Source organism: Coffea eugenioides, chromosome 2 (genome assembly GCF_003713205.1).
Source record: "Coffea eugenioides isolate CCC68of chromosome 2, Ceug_1.0, whole genome shotgun sequence".
NCBI lineage: Eukaryota > Viridiplantae > Streptophyta > Magnoliopsida > Gentianales > Rubiaceae > Coffea > Coffea eugenioides.
The window spans coordinates 22,794,237-22,815,743 of record NC_040036.1 but is presented as its reverse complement, the minus strand read 5'-3'; the positions used below and the strand labels follow the sequence as shown (position 1 = coordinate 22,815,743).

The following is a 21,507-nucleotide window of genomic DNA, read 5'->3' as shown; positions in this document are numbered from 1 at the left end:
AGCAGATTTAAGACAATTGACAGATTTTTTTTTTCTTCAAATATTTATGGAATTAGTCACATGCAATCACTTGTTTGTTGAATTAAACATTTTAAAAAGAAATAAAAATGCAAAGTAATCTTAAACAATATGAATAACTTACATAATGGTATGTCGGTAGCTAATTAACCAATAATTTGTTAATCAATACCAAAAAAATTAATTATTAGTATTATTTTTGCTAGGGGCGGTGGAGATGAAGAGTGAACATGGATTTTGGACCAATGGACCAAGTACTCTGACTAGTTTTAATTTTTTTAGTTTAACAAATTTTCTTCTTTTTACTAGTTAAGTAGTTATCACGGATTTTGTTGTTCAAAATTAGTTACTATTTTGCTTTTTTAATTCAGAATTTAATTTAATGTTCACATGACTTAACGTGACTAAATTCCGTGAGTAATTGCATATAATTCTTCAAATTATGTGCAGTTCTGCTCTTGCCAAAATTTCGAGAACAAAACTGCACATATGTCAAATATTGATGACCACAATTAATTTTGCCCAAACTTTAAGCATTAAAACTAGATTGGTGCTGACCATGGAGCACTACAACTAACACATTTTTCTCTTCTTGAGGTGTATGGTTTGAAAACACAGAAGGGGCACACTGGGCGGTGGGCAGGCCACAAGAAGGAGTTTTTTTATCAGCGTTCTGGAAAGCCCTCCCTTTTTTTTTTGGGTGTTTTCCTTTTTGTTCGCTTTCTTTCTCCAATAACTTTATTGGAGAGAGCCTCATCATCTTTTGGAGCCGGACACCAAGCGCCCGCCCTCCCAAAAACTTCTTCTCTGCTCCGGAGCTCCACCGCTCCAACCCCCCGCCCCCCTCCCCCCACAAAAAACACTCGCCCTCCAAAACAAACTCCCTTCCTCTATCCTGCAAATCATTCCCTACTCAATAGTCGCTAATAGAGTTCAGGTTTGCACGCAATCTTAACTGTTTTTACTCATTTCGGTTCCTCAATAAATCCCTTCTTCTCTTGCGTTTGTTCAATTGTATGTATATATTTGCTTAGTTTCTATGGAATTTATGCCTTTGTGCTTTTTTTTTTTATCATTACTGGGTGCAAAACCCTAGGTTTAGGAGTTTGACTGATACATTTATGGTCTCTATTGCTGTTTCTGTGTTAGCAGGATGCCAAAAAAAAAAAGGAGCAAGAGGAAAGAAAAACACAATACAGTACGATATGAATGTTATATTGAAAGACTCCCCCCTCCCCACCCTTTATCCACTTGAAAATGCCATTTTTGGATTTCAAATTAGGATTTTTCTTGAGCTAATGTAGATTACCTACCTCCTTTTGTTGCCGGAGTGTCCAATTGCCTTTGTCATAGTGGGTATTCAATAAGGCTTTACTGAAGAGTAGTTTCTTATGTTGTCTTGCAGTTGTGTTGTGCTTCGAAAAGGTTTTAATGGACAGTAATTTCTTGTGCTATCTTGCAGTTTTTTTTTTTTAAATCCTGCACCGCATTGTAAATGCTTATGTTGACGATTGTTTTTGGCCTTGGTAGCAGGAGAATAAATGGCTATCGTACCTTGTGGAAGTACATGGATGGCTCGGTGTGGAGTTCAGCCTCAAATAGTTGCTCGATTCACTGTTACAAACAAATTATCTTTGCCTCCAGATTGGTGAGCCATTTTTCTGTGTTTTGTGCAATGTGCTAGCAATCTAAGTTGGAGGGGCTAGTCCATTTTTCTTTTAAGTGCACCTGTAACTCCAGAAACCTACGCCACACTTGAATTCCTGGAACTATATAATGCACTTTCAATCAATCTTCTGATCATATATTTACTTTCTTTTTGTACGAATACCAAGATATAATTCTTTTAGCCACAATCTTGAAACATATAATGGTTGTTCCTTGTTTTTTAATTGTACAACTTTACAACTTTAATAGGAAGATATAAAACTCTATATCATTGCTAATCTGATTCTACTTCCTAGTTGCGAGTTGACGATAATGATTTGTCTGAATTCCTGACAACAGAACTGTTTATCATCTGAAAAATTAGCTTAATCATCTAATGTTTATGCTGGGATCTATGTGAGGTTTTGGATCTTGAAAAGATGAAAAGACTGTGACCTGACTTGGTGGAACTCTGCATAACAAGCCTTGGTCCGTGTCTACCTCTCCAACCCCTGATTGATTAACAAAAGAAAACCATCTTCCAACATGTTTAGAGTCTCACTCACTTACACAGTGCTTAAAATAGGATAGGATAATAGCTGAAAAACATGGCTGCCTCTGGGAAATTTTCAGAGGGAGTGTTAATATCATACATGTTTCGACCCCATGCAAACCCTATTCTTTGCTAGCACAAAATCTGGTTAAGTTCACTCCACTTTTTGAATTATCCTCATCTTGCGGAGAATATACATTGTCAGGTCAGTGTACAGTGTACAAAGAGCTAGAATGGACATGTGGGTCAGATGAATATCAGGGCTCATACATTGGTTACAGGAATACTAGTACCCAAGTGGATTGTGACAGTTGTAGTTTGTTCACTTCGAAGATTGGTTAAGAAGGATCTGTCGTAGGGGTACTGACTACCAATTCTTGGTCACCAAGTAACAGAATGTTACTCAACCAAAAAGTATCTTTGAAAGTGCCGTAATTGAACAGATGTTCACACCACCAATGTACTTTTTTGTAAAGTCTGCATATGAGTCCTTTTAACTGGCTAGAGCAAACTTTGCACTTATATTATATTGCTGGTGACTTGTGGGATGCCAATTACAGTATGACATTGGCTGTCTTCTCACCAAACAGATATTGCACATGCAGATCTTATACCTACTTTTTATGTTTTCAATTCTGTGCTGCAGTGTTGCAAGCCGGAGTAAAGTATTGGCATCACCAAGTTCAACCTTTTTTTCTCAACGTCCATTGCATGTACTTTTCAACTCAGGGTCGTGCAAGGATTCACGTCAGAAAAGGGGAGCTCGATTTGCAGTTAGAGCTCAACAAGTAAGACAATTAAATTGATTGCCTTGTCCTAATTGATTCACCTGTAACAAATTTTAAGTTTCTTGATTTCATTATCTTATTTTGGGTGGCATGTGATGAACATACCATTATCTCTTGTGGACAGGATTATTATTCTGTCCTCGGTGTGTCAAAAAATGCCAGCAAATCAGAAATCAAAAGTGGTTAGTATAGCCTGACTCTTCTCACCATATCATGCTGCTTTAAAATGTTCTAGTAGTTGGCATTTTTTATGTCACTTGAACTGAGCACCTTACTTTGTTTGCTTTTGCCTGAACTTTCTGGGTTTAGGAACTTATATCATTGCATGTCTGGTAAACCTTACTATTACATAATTCGGATTGCAGCAATTACATTTCTATTTTCTGCATCGAGAGTAGAGGAAAATGGTTATGGTATCTGTTTAACGTACTTAAGAGCTTCTAATTACACATTTGGACACCATTGCAAAAAGTATTCTGAAGATTTAGTCTTTGGGAGAATGTTTGTAGCTTAATTCTGGGATAGTTTCTTTGCAATACCCTGCAGATAATTGACAACTGTTTTTCTATTATTTGAAAGCTCAGATATTATGTAGTCTTGACTGTTGTCATTGTCTCCTTGAATTTCATTTTTTTTATCTTCAGCTACTTGTTAATTACCTGATGAATTTTGCTGTGGGAAAAATGTTGGTACATTTTATAAAAGCTTTTCCATAATTTTATACTTGTATTATCTATTGTTTTCTCTTCCTTCTGTTTGTATTGGTGTATCTGTTCTTTGCCTGAAGCATAAACATACTTTATATCATCATTCTGCATGAAAGTGCACCTTCAGTCTGATCTTTTTGAGTTGTTATGATGTTGATTGTTAATACTTTCATGTTCAGCATATAGGAAGCTTGCCAGAAGTTACCATCCGGATGTGAACAAGTAAGTTTCACCTTCAAACTTCAATAATTTGCTTGATGTCCTTTTGTTAATATGCATCCCTAGTCTTCTGTATTAATCAATGCTTTTTGTTTGACGATCTGCTTGGTCTTTCCATGGCACAAATTGATTACCGTATGATAAACCTTGAACTGGAAGAAGTTAATAGGTGAACATGTATAATGAGAGGGGTCATTTAAAACATATAAGTAGACGATGTAATTCAATTGAATGTGCTTGCACTAAATCTTATCAAGGAACTGTCTGCTTCTCCAATTTTGGCTGCTCTAGTTTTATGTCCTTAAATCATAACTAGGAGTTACTTTGTTAAGGAATAGCTGGGCTGTATCTCATAGTTACAGCTGAAAATGTTTCTGCTCATGAAAGCTGGACCTTCCTCGCATATTTCTTGAATTTTATTCAAGTTTCTCAAGCATATAGTCCAGATTGCTTTCTCATGGGACACACCACCTTCTTGACCAATTTCTTGGGAAGTGTTTTAAGTTTGCATGGGAAATAAGAGTTGTCAAGGTTGGTTTGACTAATTTCTAAAGCTACTTTCTAGTTCTGAACGTTCTATTCATGGTCATGAATTATGACTCACCGTTTTTTGCTCAACCATATGCTATATTTTAAATCTTATTGGTAATGAGCCTTTTTGGAAGCCATCTTTGGTATAAGATTCACTAGGACCTGAAACATTTGAATCTTCTAGTGGGCATCCAACTCAACAATATAATATTTTTTCTCCATATCAGACCTACCTCAAACTAGCCATATTTTACTCATTCTTAGAGGGATTTGATCCGATAAATATATGCGTGTCAATGAGCAAATGGGAGCAGCTGTTGACAACATCTAGTGCAAGGCATTTGCATCACAGGTCCTACTTCAGAAAGAATGGTCTTGCAATGATGTCCAATAAGATGGTGTGGTTAGTTGCTCACGCAAACTCAATGACAAAGTGACCACATGTTATATTCTCTCTCCATCTGACCTACCGCAGATGAGCCATATGTTAGTTGTTCTTAAAGGGATATGATCTGACAAATTTTTATTTGTGTCGATGAATAAGTGGTGAGCAGCTATTGACAGCATATAATGCAAGGCATTTACGTCAAAAGTCCTAGATTTAGAAAGAAGGGACTGACAGTGATGTCCAATAAGAAGTTCTGATAGTTGCTTACACCGACTTGGTGACCAAAGTGACCATGCTAAAATTTTTCTTCTTTAATTGTTAGTTCTTTTTTCCCTTATTCTGATTCTCTTTAGTCTTCTGGAGGGGAGTGTTATTGAAACTTGAAATCGATTAGTATGTAACACTGATTTGAGGATACATAGCCACATATGAAAGACTGAGGCAGTACTTAGTTCCAGCTATTTGCTACAGTGCATTTCTCATATCAGGGTTGAGGGTTTGATTTCTTTCCATTTGGTCTATCAAAATAATCTATCAGAAAGCTTGAAGCTGGCTGTCGTATTAGGTAGATGATTCCACACAATTGAAGCTAAATACCTAATTCTATGTGCCCTTTCTTTTTCTTATATTCCTTTTTGTAGCATTGCCATTTTCTGCTTTGCCACATGTGTAAGATGGTTACCATTAGCTAGACAAACCTACAGTTTCTAATTTTCAGATAAACTTTGTAAGTACATCTCTCCTTTAAGTCAGAGTTAGACAGGATATTTGGTGTTCTAGCAAAATGGTTTCAACTGTGAGTTACAGCCAAACCTTTAGATCACATTGGCAAGTTATAGATATAGTTTCACTGGGTGGAGAACTTCTTCATGCTTTGAACCCAGTTTGATATGAAATATAGCTCAATGTTCTTTAAGGTGGCCTAAACTTTGTTTTGCTATAGTTTTTCTTTTTTTCTTTTTTTTTTTTAAGAAAATGAATTTACTTTGGTAGCCTCAATGTCGTTGAAATGGGTATTTGATAGCACGTGACCCAGAGTCGTTAGATTGGTTCTGTTCTTAGAACTTTTTCTTTATGCCACCAAATTTTCGAGCCTTGAACTCTGTTCCATATAAGTTGTGCACTTATTTAAGGATGTATATTATACGTTTTTTTAAGTGTTCAATGAAGCCTAATTACTTGCTTGCAGAGAACCTGGAGCAGAACAGAAATTCAAAGAGATCGGCAATGCTTATGAGGTATGTCATGATCATCGTAACTGTTAAGGTTGAGTTGATAGCCCATCAATAATGTAGTCAAGGGAAAATTTGTTTGCAATTGCCAAGTTGAAAAGTAACCTCTGTGCGACAGGTTTTGTCAGATGATGAGAAACGTTCCATTTACGACAGGTATGGGGAGGCAGGGCTTAAAGGTTCCATGGGCATGGGGGTGAGTTTCTTTTACTCTGAGGAAACAGTAACCATCCTCTTTCTTTGAGAGGCTCCTGTGTATTGACTACTCATATCTTGACATCTTGTTGGTTCACTATGGTAGGATTTCAGCAACCCCTTTGATCTATTCGAGTCCTTGTTTGATGGCCTCGGTGGTATGGGTATGGGTGCCAGAGGCTCTAGGAACCGGGCCACTGAAGGCGAAGACCAGGTGTACAATCTAGTTTTAGATTTCAAAGAAGCCATCTTTGGGGTTGAAAAGGAGATTGAAATAATGCGGCTTGAGAACTGTGGCACCTGCGATGGGTCAGGTGCAAAACCAGGGACCAGAACTGCTAAATGTAGTGCATGCGGGGGCCAAGGACAGGTTATCTCATCTGCAAGGACCCCACTTGGTGTGTTCCAGCAAATAATGCCATGCTCTGCTTGTGGTGGTGCTGGAGAGACCACCACGCCATGCAACACATGCGGCGGTGATGGTCGCGTGAGGAAGTCGAAGCGGATTAGCTTGAAAGTCCCTGCTGGGGTTGATTCTGGTAGCCGGTTACGGGTTCGATCAGAAGGTAACGCTGGAAGGAGAGGGGGACCCCCTGGGGATCTTTTTGTTATTATAGAAGTTCGTCCAGATCCTGTACTGAAGCGCGATGATACAAATATTCTCTACACTTGCAAGGTGACCTACATTGATGCTATTCTGGGGACGACTCTCAAGGTCCGTACTGTAGATGGAATGGTTGATCTTAAGGTTCCATCTGGAACTCAGCCAGGGACGACCTTGGTAATGGCGAAAAAGGGTGTGCCTTTCTTAAACAAAAGCAACATGAGGGGTGATCAGCTTGTCAAGGTGCAAGTTGAGATTCCGAAGCGGCTTAGCGGAGAAGAGAGGAAGCTAATTGAAGAACTTGCCAATCTAAACAAGGCCAAAGCCCCCAACAGTAGAAGATAGTGGAGGAAGAATGGTTTTGTCCGCTGGCCAAAAGGGCCAGCACGTTTCATCCCTCAGTTCTACGATTGAGTTGTGATGTTTAGGCATTTTTTGACATGGTTTCTTCTATCTCAGCCAACAGGCAACCGCTTTTAGTCCTAGGGAAAATTTTTGGGGATTAAAATTTTGTATTGTGTATTATACTAACGATTAAGGAAAGGGGAAAAAAAAGTTAGAGAGAGGGATTTTCTGTTTCTTTTTACCCCTTTATAATATAAGTGGACTAATTATTTACATGCAGTGTAATTTTGTGCAGTAATTTACTACGACGTTACTCGTTCAATTTTTAAACATATTAAAATTTTGAGCAGGCTTTGTTTGTACAAGTAAAGGAAGGCGTTCATTTCTCTCTCTGTGTCTGGTAATAGAGATGGGATATTTGGTAATTTCAAAACTAAAACCTTTACACCAAAAAGAAAAAAAAAAAAAACAGGGTAAAAAAAGGAAGAGAGGAGAACATTTCTAGGGAAAGAAGTAACAAATTAAGACTCAATTTGCCATCCAGGCCCAAGCAAAGAGAAGGTAATTCTATGTGATTCAGGGAATCTAATGCATTGTTGGGATGTGCATGCAAAAGCGGAGGAGGTCGTATTCAATTCCATTGACTAGACAATTGAAATTTACGTGTCGACGTATTATGTTAATTCAAGATAATGCAAAATTACTTGGTTTTGGTCTGATGGCTACTAGGAGGAGTTTAAATTTCTTCCTAGAGTGTTGTTCAACATCATCTCTGTCAAGGAAGAGTAGCAGCAGACAGGAACATCACAGAATCAGCTGCAGGAGGCGTCCCCCTCCTCCCACCATCCCTTTCCCGAAGACTTCTCCTCCTAATAGAATAAGATTTATAAAAAAAAAAAAAAAAAGACAATGCAAAATCTTGGCATTCCTTTAAATAGGAGGCGATAAATATTGCAAAAGCTTATGGGGTGAGAGAGGCTCGAACTCTCGACCTCAGGATAACTCAGAAGCTATGAGACCTACGCGCTAGCCAACTGCGCCACCACCCCTGTTGCTGTGTTTAGCATGTTTCAATTATTAAAAATGTTGGATGCTGTTTTGCATTTTTTTTAATAACTGTTTAGCGAGTTTTTTTTTTTCTGCCTTAACTTGTTCGATATTTGTATGTATTTGTAGATGGCCTCGTCCTAAAGCAAGTACATTATTAGACACTAACATCTAAGTATTTGTTTTTTAATTTTCAGGCAACACCCTATTTGATTCTTGTTTCTGCTTCTAGCTGATCATGATGTCCAAAAGTTCCTCCGTAAATTGCTTGAGCCTCTCTATTTCTTTGTACGATATTCCCCAATGCATCTGTATCTATCAAGTATGAACCTACAAAAGTTGACAGAATATTTCACGGAAATGCTGATTTATTAGATGCGAGTTTTGACTTTTACGTGTTACCCCGTTGGCGTTGAGACGCAAATTAGTAGTAAAACATGATCAAATCATAAGTTCTTTTATGGTAACACTCTCGTCAAAGGAAACTTTTATTTCTTAAATAACTTTTACACGCAAAGTATAACAGATAGTGTAATCAGATAATCACACAACACTCCGTGAAGAATTTGGAAGGAGTGAGAAACTTTTAGGGGTAATTGGTTCCGTTCTCCAGAAGAGTATTTCTTATCAGTTTCTCCAAGTTCTGATAAGAAGAGCCACCAGGTTTAGTTGCTAGCCGGGCCTTCTCTTTCCATTCCAGGGCTTTCGCCCTCATGTTCCTCCCTTTTTCTCCTTCCATCATCTCTTTTACTGATTCTGCCACTTTTTCCCTAGTAGCATTGCTATCAATCTCTACCCCATTTTCCCAGGTTGAGCATGCGTATCGACAATTTGTCTGTTGTTCGGCAAAAAATGGCCAACAAATCATTGGAACTCCACAAGAAATGCTCTCAATTGTCGAATTCCAACCACAGTGAGTCAAGAAAACTCCAACAGACGGGTGTGCTAATACTCGTTCTTGGGGACACCACCCTGCTAAAATACCTCTATCTTTGGTCTCTTCCAAAAATTCTGCTGGCAAAATTGCAGATTCACCACTCACTAAGTCTGGCCTAATGATCCACAAGAAATTCTGTTTAGAATCAGCGAGTCCCCATGCAAACTCTTGTAACTGTTCAACCGACATAACTGTGATGCTTCCAAAGTTCACATATATTACAGACTTCATTTCCCTTTGATCAAGCCAATCAAGACATCCTACCTCTTCTTCCCACAAACTCGATGCTACTGACTCAAGTTTGCCAAAATTTACATTCTGTTCCATCATTAGGAGTGGACCTATGGTATAAACACGATCAAACTTTGTATTGATGGCTTCGAGGACTTCTTTCTCCAAATCGTCGTAGGTATTGAATATGATGGCCCTAGCCCTGGACGCGTCCCTAGTTTGTACGATGTTGTAATTTAGCATGATGTCTTCTGGATCGGTTGTCCTAATGAAATTTGGAAGATCTTTCAATCGGATCCCTTTCATCCCGGGAATCCAATCAATAGTTGTATCAAGATAGCCGTTAGTAAGCCAGCTTTCATCTGTGCAAGAAACGTAAAACCTTAGCTGAAGATCTTAAAACTTGTACGCTAGAAGTTCTGTTAAGAAAAGAAATCAGAGCAATTCAAGGTTTTCAAAACGAGAATTTTTTGGGCTACAGTAAGATAAAAACACAAGTCAAATGTAAAGAAGAACATGCCAGAACAGGCTTTAACTGATGAAAGGCTAGATTCTAATCAAATCATGGAGACGATTTGGATTAATCTACGGATCTACCTTTCAGCGGAACATATCCTCTTGCTACTAGTTCAGCGTAGTGAAGGTATCCCATGAAACCACAGGCACTAATAGTGAAAAACACCACTTCAGGAATATTCAGCTCTTCAGCAGCTTGCAAAGTGAAACTCATCACCCCATCAGAAACTATGCAACTAACTCTGGGAGAGTCGGACGATTCATTGAGATTCTTAACGAGATTCAAGAAGGGAACTAAACATGTGTTCTGAATAGAGTTGCATAGTGCAGGAATGTCCTGTGTTGCATTTGTATCCGACGGCGAGAGACCATCAGGAATGGTCTTGAATTGGAAATCATCAAGTCCCTTGACTGAATCAGGACCATGAGCTCGAATAAGGCGTCGATGATTAAATTCTGTGTTGACAAAGGTGATGTAAAACCCCTGAGAGTGAAGGATTTTTGCCAATTTTAGTATGGGGCGGATGTGACCTTGTGCTGGATATGGAATAACTAAGGCATGAGGCTTCATGGCTGCTATGTTCTCGAACAAGAAGTCTCTCTGTGCTGTGGAAGTAGAAGCGGAAACAATTGAGAGCCATTTTTATAATAGTGTCCTTACATAGTCGTAAAACTGCAAACGAATTTTGACCTGTCTTTTTTTTCTCTTCTTCCTAGCACTAGCAGGTTTTGATGCATATCTTGATTATGCATGTTGATCCAGCACAAGGGATACCATTGTGGCAACGTCAAATGGATGCCATCAGCCATCCTTGTATTTTTCGTAAAATTAATTCAGGGAGGGGAATATTTCAATCAAGCCAGGCCAAAATATCTTACTTGTAGGACCAAATGTCTAGTTTACTTGTATTGACTGACTTTTCTTCAAAGATTTCGGAGCAAATCAGAAATATAAGACGAATAGGATTTAATTTGCAGATTCTGTGTGTAACTTATTTGACATAGGAATTTGACTAGTCATCTTTGGAATTGGATCGATTTCATGATAAACACGCTATAGCTGAAATGAAATCTAGAAAAGCTCCCTGAATTTGCTATTTGGCTATTCAGGACATCTCCCTTTGTGTCTGTCTTGGTAGTAAAAACATACGTGCAATTTATGCACCCAGAGCCCGCAGAAACAAAAGGGTAATTATATTGAAATCCTATTGGCTTTAAGAACTGTAGTACTAATAAACTAAAGAGGATGCCGTGCCAGTTACGAGAAAAAGTTATCGTCGATGTGACCATCCATCCAATAGAGAAAATGTATATAATTGCCGATTTTGTATGTAGCAAAGCAACGACCATTTTCTGGCTAGCATTGGATTTTTCTTTTTTTTTTTTTTTTCCTTGAGAGTTTTTTTTCCCTCCCTTTTTGCTTGATTTTATCCTACTAACACTTGTGGAGAGAGAGAGAACGTAATTGTCCAATAAATAGTTTGTACTTATCTATTTTGGAGATTATATCACCAAAATAGATAACAATCCAAGCTCAACGAAGGTGGCGTTTCGCATCCCAAAGAACGGAAAAAAGAACAAAAAATATAAATATATATGAGGGCGGGTATGGCTGCTGCGCCAGCATCTGTTTGAATTGATAATATACAATAACTCAAAAAACATCTCATTCATACAATATATCAAAATTTTTATAAAAATTTTTCATATACACTGTTACGGTAAAATTTTTCAAAAATACCTTAAAAAACAGCTAATTCAAATGGACAATATTTAGGTGACAGACTCTTTAATAGTTAAAGGACCATTTTGGGCAAAATGCCACTCCTACGACATTAAAACGGAAGACTGACCAAAATTATTGCCTATTTTTTAGACTTCATTTCTCTGTTCTTAAGATGCGTCTTCTCAATTCCAAAAGACTCTGCCTAGGTTCACGCTTCACGCCACTGCCTTATCTTCAGATGAAGTCAAATGTAGAAGTGGTACCCCAGCCAATTAAAGACAAAAGTTCAACGTTTGAAATTAATTACCACCAGTCATTATATTGGTTTAAGGGGAGAGGCAATTTGGGAGCAGAGTCAGCAGACCAAAAAGAAAAAGACAAGAATTATTAGTCACGGGTCTGATTTGATTATTTTGGAGCACGGTTCAAAGTTGCGGTCCCATTCGTGGATCGTTTGACATCGATTTCGGTATATCGATTGTGGTTTCGACAAGACGTAAATTTTAAAATATTTAATATTTTAAAAATTATGAATTATATAAAAAATATGATAAACAAAAATAATTAAAAAAAATTAGCAAAAATAATAAAAGTTCAAATCGACTAGGGATGATTCGGACGATTCGGCAGTTTCTATCTGCTTCGAAGCTGTCTTAGTTGAGTTCTCGGTGATCCATTATCTTAGAGTCATTTTGTTTCGGTATCATATTGGAGAGCTTCGTTCTGGTGACGACTCGGCCCGAGTCTTTGAACCATGTTCTGGAGTGCATCTTCAAGCCCAAAGCTCCACCCTCCGCCTTGCATCTTCACAGCGGTGTCTTATCTTTTCCACTCTTTAACAGTTACAAGTAACCCAATCGAGAAATCGGAATGGAGTCCAGCAGGAAACCTCATGTAGTTTGTATCCCACTCCCAGCCCAAGGCCACATTAATCCCATGCTAAAACTTGCCAAGCTTCTTCATTATACCGGATTTCACATCACTTTCGTCCACACAGAATTCAACTATAACAGATTGCTCAAGTCCAAGGATTCAGATCCACTAGACATAATACATGACGATTTTCAATTCCGGACCGTTGCTGATGGCTTGCCAGCGTCCAACCAGCGAGGTATATTGGATCTTCCTGACCTGTGCGTAGCCATGCCTGTGCACTGCAAACAATCATTCAAGCAACTCATATCGGAACTGAACTCTTCCCCTGATGTTCCACCTGTTTCTTGCATAGTTTCTGATGGTGTCATGAGCTTCACTTTGGAAGTAGCTCGAGAATTCCGAATCCCCGAAATCCTGTTCTTTACGCCCAGTGCTTGCGGGATGTTAGGCTATCTTCAGTACGAAGAGCTCAGAGAAAGAGGCTACTTTCCCCTGACAGGTATCATGATGCATATTTGGGTCTTTTTTTCTGTGACTATTCTGATAATAATTTATAAGAGTATCTACATGATGCAAACAACCTCTTTTCCAGATGAAAGCTGCTTTTCTAATGGATATCTTGATACTGAGCTTGATTGGATACCGGCAATGAAAGGGATTCGACTAAAAGACCTTCCCTCGTTCGTCCAATCCACGAATCCTGGAGACATAATGTTCAATTACAACCTAAAGTCACTACAAAATGCTCTGAGGACAAGCAGCTTAATTCTCAACTCATTTGAAGATTTGGAAAAAGAAGTTTTAGATGCTATAAGAATAAAGTTTCCAACTTTGTACACGATTGGACCCCTATCAATGCTTGAACAACAACTCCGCGGAGGGAATTTGGATTCCCTCGATTCCAGCTTGTGGAAACAGGACATGGGATGCATAGATTGGCTTGACAAGAAGAAACCTGGATCAGTTGTGTATGTGAACTATGGGAGTTTGGTAATTTTGACTCCAGGTCAGTTGAGGGAGTTTGGTTGGGGATTAGCCAATAGTAAACATCCATTCTTGTGGGTGATTAGGCCTAATCTTGTAAATGGTGGGACACAGGTCATATCTCATGATTTCTTGGATGAAATCAAGGACAGAGGACTGCTGCTTGATTGGTGCCCACAAGAGAAAATTCTCGGCCATCCTTCGATTGGAGGATTCTTGACACACTGTGGGTGGAATTCAACATTGGAAAGCATTTGTGAAGGCGTGCCAATGGTTTGTTGGCCTTTTTTTGGTGAACAACCAACAAATTGTCTTTACATTTGTACCAAATGGGAAATTGGAATGGAGATTGATAATAATGTTAAAAGAGATGAAGTAGAAGGGCTAGTAAGGGAGTTAATGGAGGGAAGCAAAGGAAAGGAAATGAAGGAAAAGATCATGGAATGGAAGGATAAAGCAGATAGGGCTACAAAGCCTGGTGGGACATCTTACAACAACTTCAAATTGCTGGTAAATCACCTAAGAGGGGAATCTCGTGCCCAAAAGCCTTAGCTCATTTCATCACTCCAACCCAACAATGCCTAATTTCCAGATTTTAGTTAAAGGTAACTTGCAAATATGCAGTAATCAAGAAAATGCATGCATGTTGGCCTGTACCTAATTATCCAGATTTTAGATAAAGGTTACTTGCAAGTATGCAGCAACCAAGATAATGCATGCACGTTTCCTATTCTCATGGCTTGAGCTTCAACTTATCTTGTGGGATCGACTTCTGCCCTGATCAAGTAAATTTGGGCTGATTCCAATTTTGCATCTTTGATGCTTAACTTCTCTCTCTCTCTCTCTCTCTCTCGATATAGTAGCTGTTTCATTTTATGTTATGGGATGTGCTTGTAGAACTCAGTTGTAATCGTCTATGATCACCAGTTAAAAACAAAAAAAAAATTGGTATATTTGCAATAACTCTTTGAAATTTAATAGATAATAAAAATGAAAAGAAGTCTGTGAATATGATGATTCCGAATCCAGTAAACACATAAGGGTGCTTAATTCTCATCTTTAAAAAAAAAAAATTGTTAAGTGATAGTAAGATCTTTGATTTGACTGGTTGGCCTCCGATTTTTTTATTTTCCTTTAAAAGATTTGAAATCAACCTTGAGAGAGAGAGATACAGAGAGCTTAAAATTTTTCTTTCCCACTTCATTTTTAAAAGAAAGTTGTATGACCTCTTACCATAATTTAAGGCATGAAGGACAGGGGATGAATGTAGAATGAAAAAGAAAACTTAAAAAAATTGAACATGATACCTCGTGCTACACTGTCAATTAGGCCATGTAAGTCGGGTTTTAACAAGTCCAAACTCGACTCATATAGTTAGTATCATTTGCGGATCTCGGATTATAAGTTTCAAGTTGATAAACGTGAAACTAATACTTGAATCACAAAATATTTGGGTTATGAGCCAAATTTGGGTTTAACTAAAACTCACTTATTGTTCATTAATTTTCTTAATATAATTACTTTAGTTATTCAGTTCCCAAGCTAATTTAATATCCATAGAACTACAACATTAAAACTTTTTTGTGAAAAACACAAACAGAAAATTAATATTAATGAGAGGTAGCAGTAACATTATAGCGACCGCTAACTCATGGGCAAGAAGGACTTGATCCTTGCCAACTTTATCTAATACTAGGGCTGCAAACGAGTCGAACCGAGTTGAGTTTTGGCCTAATCGAGTCGAATCTTGACTTAATTTTATTGAACTCGAACTCGAGCTCGAGCTCGACGAGCTGACAATTTAAAACTCGAGCTCAAGCTCGAAAAAAATAAAAAATAATTATTTTATTTTTTAAAAAATAAATAAAATAATAATTTTTTCTTAATAAATAATAAAATATTAAGGATATATATGTAATTTTACTATTAAAATAAAAATATAAAAAAAAATATATGCTTAAAATAAAAAAATATGTATATATACTTTAAAAAATAAAAATAAAAAAATATATATATATGCCCGAGCCGAGCTTAATATTTTGAGCTCGAGTTCGAGCTCAATTTCGACTTGAGCCAGGTCGAGCTCGATATTGATCCAACTCGAGTCGAGCTTGACTCGAGCCACTCGCGAGCGGTTCGGTTCGGTTCGTTTGCAGCCCTACCTAATACAACTTAGAATAGAAAGACGACATAGTTATAACATCATTAATGACATTCCTAACATTGGGGGTGAGCCAGATAACGTGCAAAGATAGGATAAACAATAACATACAATCAGTTTTGACTGGTAGAGAGGTACAATAAAGGTCCGTTTGATAAAATTGAAATCTAAAATCTGAAATATGAAATTTGAATCCATTAAATTATTGAATTGTTAAATAGTAAATCTAATACATTTGAGTGTATATCACATTCAGTGATAAGTGAATAGCTTACTTAATTTTAGGAGCAAGTTTTGTTTAGAAAATTCAGTGTCAGTTAATTAATTCAAATGTTCAATTTTTGATTATCAAACAGTCTAAATATGTTAAGATCTAAACCTATTAAATTCAAGTGTTAAATTGGTGATCAAACAGGACTAAAGCCTCATTGCCGACACTAATGCTCTTCCAGACAAGCTAATGCTTCCGCTTGAACTGCAGATTCTGCAAATTACAAATAGCTTCTTGGAGATTTTGTGCATTACCCGACCAGGAGAATTTAAAACCACAAAATCCATACCACCACTCACCAACTGAGCATCAAAAGCCCCATCTGTGACAACAGTGCTGCAATGTAGTTATTTGGATACATAATTATAAATACCAAAGTATAAATGTATTATATATATGTATGTATGTATGCATATAGATACAGATTAACTGTTAGGACTTATATTGAATTTGAGTCTAATAAAATCTAAACTAAACTCATATATAAATCGAATTTAATACTTAAACCCAATTCAATGAAAGGTTAAGTTCATTAGACTTTTTATCGAGTCGAGCGGACCAAGCTCAAGCTGCCCGACCGTATTGACGCTCCTACTGCTCAAGTCCTATCGACAATCCAACAGCTCGTGACAACCTCGTGCACCATCACTGAGTAATTTTTGACGTTCCGCGAGTAAGTTCAATCATCGGACCACGGAAACTTCAATAATTCAAAGGCCCACACTTGTCGTCAATAATTCAAATCCTGCCAATGACATACAATGGTTGTCAGTTGTCACTTGTCCTTGTATGTACTGAAGGACTGAAGAATAGATGGAGGAGTCTCATGGTCTGATTCTTCTTCTTCTTCTTCTTTTTTTTTTTTCTTTTTTGTTAGAATTTTATTTTGCTTTTGGGTGTGGACATGGAAGGTTTCTTTTGTCTGTGTTTTTTTTAAATAATTCAAAGTCCAACGTGTTAGCGGTCACCAAGCGCAATGAATTTAAAATCAAAATTTGATGCATATATCTTTTTTTAAGGGGCATTTGTCATATGAAAACTACAATTATACTACCCATGCCCAAAGGTATAATGAAAATTATAATAACTATCGGTACATGTCAATATATATTTGCACAATGTTATAAAAATATCATAGAACCATTTTCTATGACTAAAAAAAAATTTGGATTCCTTTTGTATTGGCATTTTTTCCTAAAAAATTTTTATATTTTTTCGTGAACACATTTTTCAATCACCTTTTTTACATCACATACATCAAATCACTATAATATATTTTTCTACAAAAACTCTAGAAAATAGAAATCCAAATGGGCAATTGAGATTTTTGCTTACTCTAAGGGGATAAAATGAAATAACACAGAGATTTCTCCTTCAGAGACTTGGTCTGTGCATGATGTTCTATAAATCTGTGGAGCTAAAGAAGTGCAAAAGAAGGAACAAATAAGAGATGGATTCTTTAATAAATATTCATGACTTTCAAAAGCCACATGCAGTATGCTTACCATTTCCAGCGCAGGGTCACATAAGTCCTTTGCTGAAACTAGCCATACTTCTTTACCACAGAGGCTTTCACATCACTTTTGTCAACACAGAATACAATCACAGGCGTTTGCTCAAAGCCAGAGGTCCCAAGTCTCTTGATGGCTTTTCAGATTTTCAGTTCAAAGCTATCCCAGATGGCCTCTCAACTTCAACTGATGATAATAATGCAACACAAGACATTCCATCACTATGTGATTCGACTCGAAACCATTGCTTTGGCCCTCTTCGGGAACTAATAAAGAGACTCAATGATGCACCAGAATCTTTGAATGTTCCTCCTGTAACATGTATAATTTCTGACGCAATCATGTCCTTTGCTCTTGAAGCTGCTGAGGAAATTGGGGTCCCTGGTGTTCTTTTTCGGACTGCTAATGCCTGCAGCTTGATGTGCTATAAACATGTTGAACATCTCGTGAAAAGGGGACTCGTGCCTCTTAAAGGTATTTTAATGGTTCAATTTGATTTACTCGCATAACTAGATTGTAGATTCTTTGAGGTGTCTAAGATTGCTGATAAATGAGAAAATTTTAGCTGTTTCTTGGTACTTGTTTATTTAAAAAAAAAAAAAAACAGTGGTCTTTGTGTTTTCATTAATCAACTGTTTCCTTTGACAGAGATTAAATTTGACAACAATTAATTTCAAGATTTAATCACATGTCATTATCATGAGACAAGCAACAGACGGATATCATAAAACTTTGGATACGAGTTCTTTTCCAATTTAATAGATGTCAGTTAAAATGGGGAATCTAAAACATTATAATGCAATGTGGTTCTACTGCATGACTACTGGAAAGTCCTAAATACGGTTGGTGCTTTGCTATTGTCATATAAAGTAAAGGTACTGTATCCAGACTTAAGAGGTACTCTTTTTAACTTTCAAAGGGTACTTCAAATGCATCAAATTTTAGTGCTATAGAGCATTTTCCCTTGAGATGCTTGGAGCAGAATAGTTGTGCGCTTAATTACATTTCTTGGAAGTGATCGCTCAGATGAATGATGCCAATACTTGTGCGACCTTTTTGTAACAACAGATGCAATTTATCTGACAAACGGATATTTAGACACCAAAATGGATTGGCTTCCAGGAATGCCTGAGATACGTCTAAGAGACTTCCCCAGCTTTATTCGAACAACAGATCCAGACAACATAATGCTAAACTTCGCCATAACTGAATCTGCGAGAGCTTCCCAAGCATCGGCATTGATGATCAATACATTTGACTCCCTTGAGTTCGATGTTCTAAATTCTCTTTCGAGCATGTGTCCTCCAATATACGCCATTGGCCCTCTTCAGCTTTTGTTCAATCAGCTTCCACAAGATAGTCATCAATCTATTGGATCCAACTTATGGAAAGAAGACGCAGAGTGCATTCAATGGTTGAACACAAAGGAAGCAAATTCAGTGCTCTATGTAAACTTTGGCAGCATAGCTGCGCTGACGCCAGAACAACTGGTGGAGTTTGCTTGGGGACTAGCTAACAGTAACAAAAGTTTCCTGTGGATATTAAGACCCGACCTTGTTGTGGGCGATTCTGCAATTTTGTCACCTGAATTTGTTGAAGAAACTAAAGAAAGAGGTATGATTACAGGGTGGTGCGCTCAAGAGCAAGTGCTCAAACATTCCTCAACCGGAGGATTCTTGCACATAGTGGATGGAACTCAATTTTGGAAAGCTTGTGCTGTGGTGTGCCCGTGATTTGTTGGCCATTTTTTGCTGATCAACTTATCAATTGTAGGTATGCATGTCAAGAATGGGGCATCGGGATGGAGATTGATACAAATGTGAAAAGAAATGAAGTGGAAAAAATCGTGAGAGAATTGATCGAAGGAGATAAAGGAAGAGAGATGGAGAGAAAAGCTACGGACTGGAAGCTGAAGGCAGAAGAAGCAACTGGCCTTGATGGTTCATCATACTTGAATTTTAATAGACTTGTGAAGGAAGTTATACTATCAAAAGCTAAATTAGAAAAGGGCATCATTTGAAAAGTGAGAACTGAATTATGCAGTCACAAGTTAAAGAGTTGTACGTAGGCCACAAGGATTTTGAGCTGTACATTACTTGGCCTTCGAGCAAAAATCTTGTCCTGAAAGATTCTTACCACATATATATCTTTATTGTCTTGCACTGGATTGTTTTCTTTATTGAAAAAAAGGAATGCGGATTTATCTACACTACATTCGTGCTATGAAGCTGTTACACTCGTTCTAAATTCGAGGTACCAATGGAGTTTTTCTGGTAGTTAACTACTGTATTTATTCCGGTGTAAACAATTATAATAAACCCCAGTTTCCTCGAAACTTTGTAACAAAATTAAAGAATTTCCACCTTTGCCTCCTCATCATCGGGATGAATTATGCAGAGTCATCTCCTTCAAAAGCTTGTTAAAGTTCTGGGAAGAAGATCAATGGAGTGCGTGCCACAGCTGCTTTGGCATTGTATAATGTATAGTTCTAATATAGTATATCCAAAGCCTTACTCCTCATCTTTTTTGTCCCCTCTCTCCATCCACGAGCTCTCTCACAAGCATCTCCACCTTATCTCTCTTCACATCTTTCTCAATATATCTCCGTTCCAAAATTCATTACGCACCACATACAATTTGTCTGGTGGATTGCTACAACATCAATTTCTTGGGAGAGGCTCGACATTTTAAATGCATCGCAGAATTGTAGCACAAAAAACTCCCAAAACTATTAGCACAAGTTGAATTCTATGTTGGGCTTAAATTTGGTATAATATCAATTAAGAAAAAAACTTCATGACAAGTTAAGACTGAAGAAATTTAGACGAACGACAGAGCGCAGGCTTTCCCAGTTGCCCGACAAAGCACGATTGTAGGGTGGGTAACTCGATGAAACATTAAGTCGAAACTCAAAAGTGACTAAACAAAGTACAAAACTAAGACAGCAAACCGGCTGCGCCAATTTCTTGAAAGTAGGACCGCAAACAAGTCTTATCGATCCTAGTTTGACTTGTTTATGTGTAGGATTGAATTCGAACTTAATCTTGACGAGTAAAGAAAATGGAATCGAACTCAGCTCGACCAAGCAAAAGGTAGGCTCAAGCTCGAGTGGAGCAAAATTTGCATCATCTTTTTGAAAATTTTATTATTGAAGGCGCACCCATTTCATAAAATTTTCCAACCCATAAACCCTTTATTTTCCCGTATACACTTGGAACAAATAATTGATTAACAAGAATAAATGTAGAGTTTCCAATGACAGAAATTGTTACTTCTTGTGACTGGAGGAAGACGACCGGAGCTGTTCTTGGACTTGGAGAACTGGACCGTCGAAGGTTGGACCTATTCTTGCAAGTTGCGACTTGCGTCTGCCAGAGGAAGACGACCGTTTCGATTTTACAAGTCTGGACCGTAGCACTTCCCGTTAAGTCACAAAAATGGGAACACAAGTCACATCGTGATTAGAAGGAACAGGATGTCTGCAAATCATGATTAGGAGCGTGGTGCAAAATCGAAAATTTTCAATTTATCAATCGAATTCAAATTAAAATCAAAAATTTTGAAATCGACAAATCAGAAAATGGAATGAAAATCGGTTTTCCGTTTCAAAATGTACGAATTGGGATGCACACCCCCTAATAGCACTTCCCCTTTATTTTTGGGATAAAGTCTAAAGCACTTTCTTGAACAGGATTAGCATTGCAGTGTCTGGAGTTAATTTTACGAATTTAGCAATTAATCAATTTCGCAAACATTCATTAGCTTACAAATCCAGAAGTAACTTCCGATAAACCATTCTTCTATTAATTTTTTTGTTCAGAGCAAGATAGATCTATCAAGGAAGAACATAAAATTGCAATGCACAAAGACTAACATATGTTAGTCTATTGTAAACCGATATCATAAAGAAGATAACGATCTTGCCAAAAATAAATAAATAAATACAAAACGAAGATAGTGAAAACATCACATCGGGATAACATGATTTGGGAGATGCGTGATGTCGATAAATACACTACT

The 21,507-nt window shown here is 37.5% G+C and overlaps 3 protein-coding genes and 1 pseudogene across 3 annotated transcripts; 3 read left to right on the top strand and 1 right to left on the bottom strand.

The window, feature by feature from the left end:
* Window positions 1-662: 662 nt before the first annotated feature.
* LOC113761051 (chaperone protein dnaJ A7A, chloroplastic-like) lies at window positions 663-7,533 on the top strand. The gene is made up of 8 exons (XM_027303866.1): window positions 663-955; window positions 1,552-1,666; window positions 2,865-3,006; window positions 3,131-3,188; window positions 3,893-3,935; window positions 6,041-6,089; window positions 6,202-6,279; window positions 6,385-7,533. The coding sequence occupies exons 2-8, from the start codon at window positions 1,560-1,562 to the stop codon at window positions 7,225-7,227; spliced, it is 1,320 nt and encodes a 439-aa protein (XP_027159667.1). The 5' UTR covers window positions 663-955; window positions 1,552-1,559; the 3' UTR covers window positions 7,228-7,533.
* Window positions 7,534-8,735: 1,202 nt separating this feature from the next.
* LOC113760371 (7-deoxyloganetin glucosyltransferase-like) lies at window positions 8,736-10,682 on the bottom strand. The gene is made up of 2 exons (XM_027302921.1): window positions 10,040-10,682; window positions 8,736-9,804 (listed from the first exon to the last, which is right to left on the bottom strand). Exons 1-2 carry the CDS (start codon window positions 10,527-10,529, stop codon window positions 8,861-8,863), a joined length of 1,434 nt encoding a protein of 477 aa, XP_027158722.1. The 5' UTR covers window positions 10,530-10,682; the 3' UTR covers window positions 8,736-8,860.
* A 1,661-nt stretch (window positions 10,683-12,343) lies between these two features.
* LOC113762447 (7-deoxyloganetin glucosyltransferase-like) lies at window positions 12,344-14,371 on the top strand. Its single transcript, XM_027305903.1, has 2 exons — window positions 12,344-13,059; window positions 13,153-14,371. The coding sequence occupies exons 1-2, from the start codon at window positions 12,555-12,557 to the stop codon at window positions 14,094-14,096; spliced, it is 1,449 nt and encodes a 482-aa protein (XP_027161704.1). The 5' UTR covers window positions 12,344-12,554; the 3' UTR covers window positions 14,097-14,371.
* Window positions 14,372-17,426: 3,055 nt separating this feature from the next.
* Window positions 17,427-19,605, top strand: LOC113763329 (annotated as a pseudogene).
* Window positions 19,606-21,507: the final 1,902 nt, after the last annotated feature.

Coding starts and splice junctions, on each gene's coding strand:
- LOC113761051 (XM_027303866.1), top strand. CDS start 1,560: ATGGCTATCGTACCTTGTGGAAGTACATGGATGGCTCGGTGTGGAGTT. Junction 3,007..3,130: donor TTGCAGTTAGAGCTCAACAA/GTAAGACAATTA, acceptor TCTTGTGGACAG/GATTATTATTCTGTCCTCGG. Junction 6,280..6,384: donor AAGGTTCCATGGGCATGGGG/GTGAGTTTCTTT, acceptor TCACTATGGTAG/GATTTCAGCAACCCCTTTGA.
- LOC113760371 (XM_027302921.1), bottom strand. CDS start 10,529: ATGAAGCCTCATGCCTTAGTTATTCCATATCCAGCACAAGGTCACATC. Junction 9,805..10,039: donor AGGATATGTTCCGCTGAAAG/GTAGATCCGTAG, acceptor TTTCTTGCACAG/ATGAAAGCTGGCTTACTAAC.
- LOC113762447 (XM_027305903.1), top strand. CDS start 12,555: ATGGAGTCCAGCAGGAAACCTCATGTAGTTTGTATCCCACTCCCAGCC. Junction 13,060..13,152: donor AGGCTACTTTCCCCTGACAG/GTATCATGATGC, acceptor CCTCTTTTCCAG/ATGAAAGCTGCTTTTCTAAT.